The 3,923-nt window shown below is 46.9% G+C and overlaps 1 protein-coding gene across 7 annotated transcripts in view; it reads left to right on the forward strand.

Annotated features, from left to right (window-relative positions):
* Positions 1-824: 824 nt before the first annotated feature.
* ETV4 (ETS variant 4) overlaps positions 825-3,923 on the forward strand; it is a 44,946-nt gene continuing 41,847 nt past the window's right edge. For 5 of the 7 annotated variants that reach the window (XM_024224325.2, XM_024224326.2, XM_024224331.2 and 2 more), the window contains exons 1-4: positions 825-945; positions 1,342-1,444; positions 1,541-1,655; positions 1,909-1,956. In XM_024224325.2, coding sequence (XP_024080093.1) covers positions 1,388-1,444; positions 1,541-1,655; positions 1,909-1,956 — 220 coding nt within the window. In that variant the 5' untranslated portion in view covers positions 825-945; positions 1,342-1,387. The remainder of the gene's footprint in view (positions 946-1,341; positions 1,445-1,540; positions 1,656-1,908; positions 1,957-3,923) is intronic. The other 2 variants (XM_024224329.2, XM_024224330.2) reach the window with 1 other exon arrangement.

Consider the following 3,923-nt stretch of genomic DNA (forward strand, 5'->3'; position numbering starts at 1 on the left):
TTTCTTTCTTTCTTTCTTTCCCTTTTAATTATGACTCTCTCTCCAGTATCAATCTTTGTCTAGGGGATAATTTCCGCCAGAACAATATCTTCTTGTAACTGAGTCCCTGGCCCCATGGAACTCTAAAGACGAAATTTAAAAACTTGAGTCCACAGAGGTTTATGAAAAACAGATATTTATTTCGATATGCAAATGACATTTGAACATGTAAATGCAGGAGATGGAGCACCTGGTTTGCACACACAAATGTTGGCTGTACATGCAAGTGTTTATTTCTGTGTGTGCAAACTCAGGGACTGGAATTATATTTTATTTTATTGGCACTAAGTAGTTATACCAAAGAAATCGGTGTTGAAAGCCAGGGTTGCCTGGTTGGTACAACGGGACAGAAGGAGATTCTAAATGTGAGCGATATTTTCAAAGTCTCACTGAAACTTTAAAAAAAAACCCACCATCATAACAGGAGTGTAAATCATTTAAAAGCTGCTTTAAAATGACTCCAACGCTGGGAGTTGTCAGGCCTGGACGTGTGTAAGTCCTGGGGGAGTCTGCTGGTGTGAGCCGTGCACACGCCGTGCCATGCACACAACTCAGCTCAGCACGGCTCTGGCTCCTCGTCCCGTGCAGACCTTTATGAATGAACTTTGGGAGTTTTTTTATGAATGGGAGCCCCAGCCTTGAATGAATCCCAGAGTGACGCGATCTGATTGGCCCTGGAAGCCGTAGCCGCTCCCCCTTCTGCTCTGGGTGAGAGCCAAGCAGAGCTGTGATTGGCGGGCGTGTCCCAGCCCGGGGCTTCATTCACAAAGTCAATGAAACAAAGAAGCAAGAAAGCCGAGCCTGGGAAGGAGGAAATGCACCAATGGGAGGCTCCCCCCGGGCACACAACTGTCTGAGCCGCCAGGAAAGCGAGCCCTTTCCGTGGGAGCGGGACTGGGGGAACAGGTGAGAGCCCGGGCCGGGGGAGCTGGGCAGGGGTGCAGGGGGGCAGTTTCCAATGGGGAGCGAGGCATCACCCCGCCTCTTCGCACAAGTTTTGCCAGATGCAGCGCGAATGACGCCTCGTTGCACATCACACCCAGCACTGCAGCCGGGGAGCAGGGAGGGGCGGTGGGGCCGCTGCTGGTAACCTGCCCCCAGGTCGTTTTAGGAAGGGGCTGAATCTTCGAGCCCCGCTCCTGCAGCTAGGACAAGCCCGTGGGGGTCGGGGATGGGGAGATGCCACGAGGCCCAGCCCGGGACGTGGTGGGCTAAAGCAGGTGCAGCCGAAACTCCAAGGGGCGCTCCCTGTTTGCTCCCCAGCCCTTGTGAAACAGGCTCCCTCTGCTCCTCTCCCCGCAGGTCGCTGCCCTGAGCTGGCTGCTCCATGCCCCCGAGGAGTTAACCCATGGACGGGAGGATGAAAGGGTACTTGGACCAGCAAGTGCCTTACACTTTCACACACGTGAGTAGAGCTAGAGCCCCAGGGCTGAGGCTGCAGGCAGCGCTCAGCCCCGGGGAGAGGTGGCCCAGGGCCCAGTCCTGACATGACTTTCCCAAGCTGGTTTGTCCTTTTCTTCAGAAACCGCCCGGAAATGGGACCCTGAGCAGCCGAGCTCTGATGGGCGCCAGGAGACCCATGGACCCAGGCTTAGCACCCCCTCAGGACTCGGAAGGTAAAGGCAGTAGCAGCACCCCAGGGGCAGTGGGGAGGGACAGGGCTCATGGGGGACAGTGGGAGGAGGTTGCGGGGGGGAGGGACAGGGCTCATGGGTAGGGACCAGACCCTCCCCTCCCTCTGCTTCACTCCCCCATTTCCCTGCAGTGTTTGTGTTTCTTTCCCATCCCGCATCACCAACCCTGGAGCATCCTGCTGTCAGTCCAGCCCAGGCCAGCCTTCAGTAAAGGCACTTTTCACTTTTCTTGCAGACCTCTTCCAGGATTTGAGCCAGTTTCAGGAGACTTGGCTGACAGAAGGTAGGCACCCATTCCTCTCTTTTTGTTTGTCTCTCATTTGTTTGTCTTTGGTGTTTGCTCTGTTCTTCCTTTACTTCGTTTGCCTAGTTCCAAACATTAAATATATTTTTCAGCCTGGCAAACCTCTAGTCTTGTGTAAATCAAGGATTATGAATCACACTATTGTGCTGGCTATTTGCTTATGAATGGAACTTGGCCCTTGGCCCATTTTCAGTGTCTGCTGGCAACTGCTGGGATTTTGTGTTAATTTGTCACTTATCTTTGTTAGTTGCCAAAACACTGATGATTTCTTTAATAAACAATGGAATGTTGCCTTCAGTTTTGGGAGCAAAATGCTCTTCTGCTAATTCAGAAAAGCCAGTGCTCTGAGGAGGTTGTCTTGGAATTTCTTTGTGTCTCTAAACTGTGTATTTAGTTTTGATGTTTAAACTGTTTTGCCTTTTGACTTCAGCATTGAAGGGAAATGATCAAATTTCGATGAGCCCAATTAATTTAAATTGCAACTAATTCTAAGTGGTCTTTTGTATTTGCTTTGACTGCAAGGATACCAGTGGCCTGTCCTCTGAAAGAGTTAAAATGTTTGTTTAATTTACTTATTAGCTGAAGAAGTACTCTTGTGTCTGAGAAAGCCCCTAGTATGTTGTTGGTACTTAACAAATATTTAATAATAATATCCTAAATACATATGGTAATCTGAGCAGCAATCTTTCCCCTAATTCTACCACAACAAGAAAATATAGTCCTGCAAAAGCAGGATTTTTTTAAACAAAAATTTGTCAATTGAATACAAAAAATTGGCTTTTATTTAAAAAAATGTTCTCTGTTCAGTTAAAACCAAAGTGAGAAGACTTTTTGATCAGGCAACGTTCAGGAATGCAGACTTCATGGACACAAAATATCATCTGGAGGCCAGTCCAGGATTAGAATACCCATCCTGTTCATGCTACAAGGGAAAAAGAGGTGGATTTGCTTGAAGTCCATCTATGTAAATACCGTTCATACACTCAGATTATGAAAGAGGTTCTTTTAACTCTCAAAAACTGTAGAGGTGTTAGCAAACGGACATCATGTCAGACTTGGGTTCTGGTGGAGTTTCCGTTCTGGGCCTTCTGCTCTCTGATATTTGTTTTAAATTTGACACCATTAAAGTCCAAAGAGCTTACACAGAATCTCTTGTGCAATGTTCCCATAAGTAATAGCATACCCTGCAGTAACTAATTTGTGAAATTACTAGAGGGGGAAGGAGAGGCCACATCAAGGTCTCACTGCTATGGACAGAGATAAGATATTGTTAGATAGTAATGCAAACCACAAAAAAATATAGTGAAGAAATTATGGTTCTCTGCCTGGGCATACGTTGGGTAAAAGTTGTGGAGAGCTGCCTAAGGGTTAGAGGGCTGGACTGGAAGAAAGAACTTCTGCATTCTATTTCCCAGCTTTTGTCACTGGCTTTCTGTGTGACCTTGGACAAGCCAATTCACCTCTCTGATCTCCAACTTCCCGACTTGCAAATTCATAATAAATATTAATCCTTTGCACTTCTATAGTAACCTGCCATTCCAGGATCTCAAAGCACTTTACTGACAGTGATGAATGAACCTCTGTGAAGTATGAATTGCAATTCCCCTTCTGAGGCATGGAGCATCTCGGAGACTTGCTCCAGGGCGCACAGCGAGGAACAGACTCCAGGTCTCCTGATACTTGGTTGCACGGTATAACTGCAGGACCACACTCCCTCTCATGGGGGATAATACGGACCCACTTTACCCAGGCAATTAGTGTTTGTAAAGTGCTATGTCATCTTGGGATGAAAATGCAGAGTTGTTCTATTTGATTATTGAATGTTTGGAGCTGGGAAAACGAGATTTTGGGGGGAAGGAGTAGGTGGACTGGGGTAGACATTCCCCTTCCCCTGACAAGTATATATATATATATATATATATATATATATATATATATATATATAT

The sequence above is a fragment of the Terrapene carolina genome, unplaced genomic scaffold (genome assembly GCF_002925995.2).
Source record: "Terrapene carolina triunguis isolate 2854851 unplaced genomic scaffold, T_m_triunguis-2.0 Scaffold193, whole genome shotgun sequence".
In the NCBI taxonomy this organism is placed as follows: domain Eukaryota; kingdom Metazoa; phylum Chordata; order Testudines; family Emydidae; genus Terrapene; species Terrapene triunguis.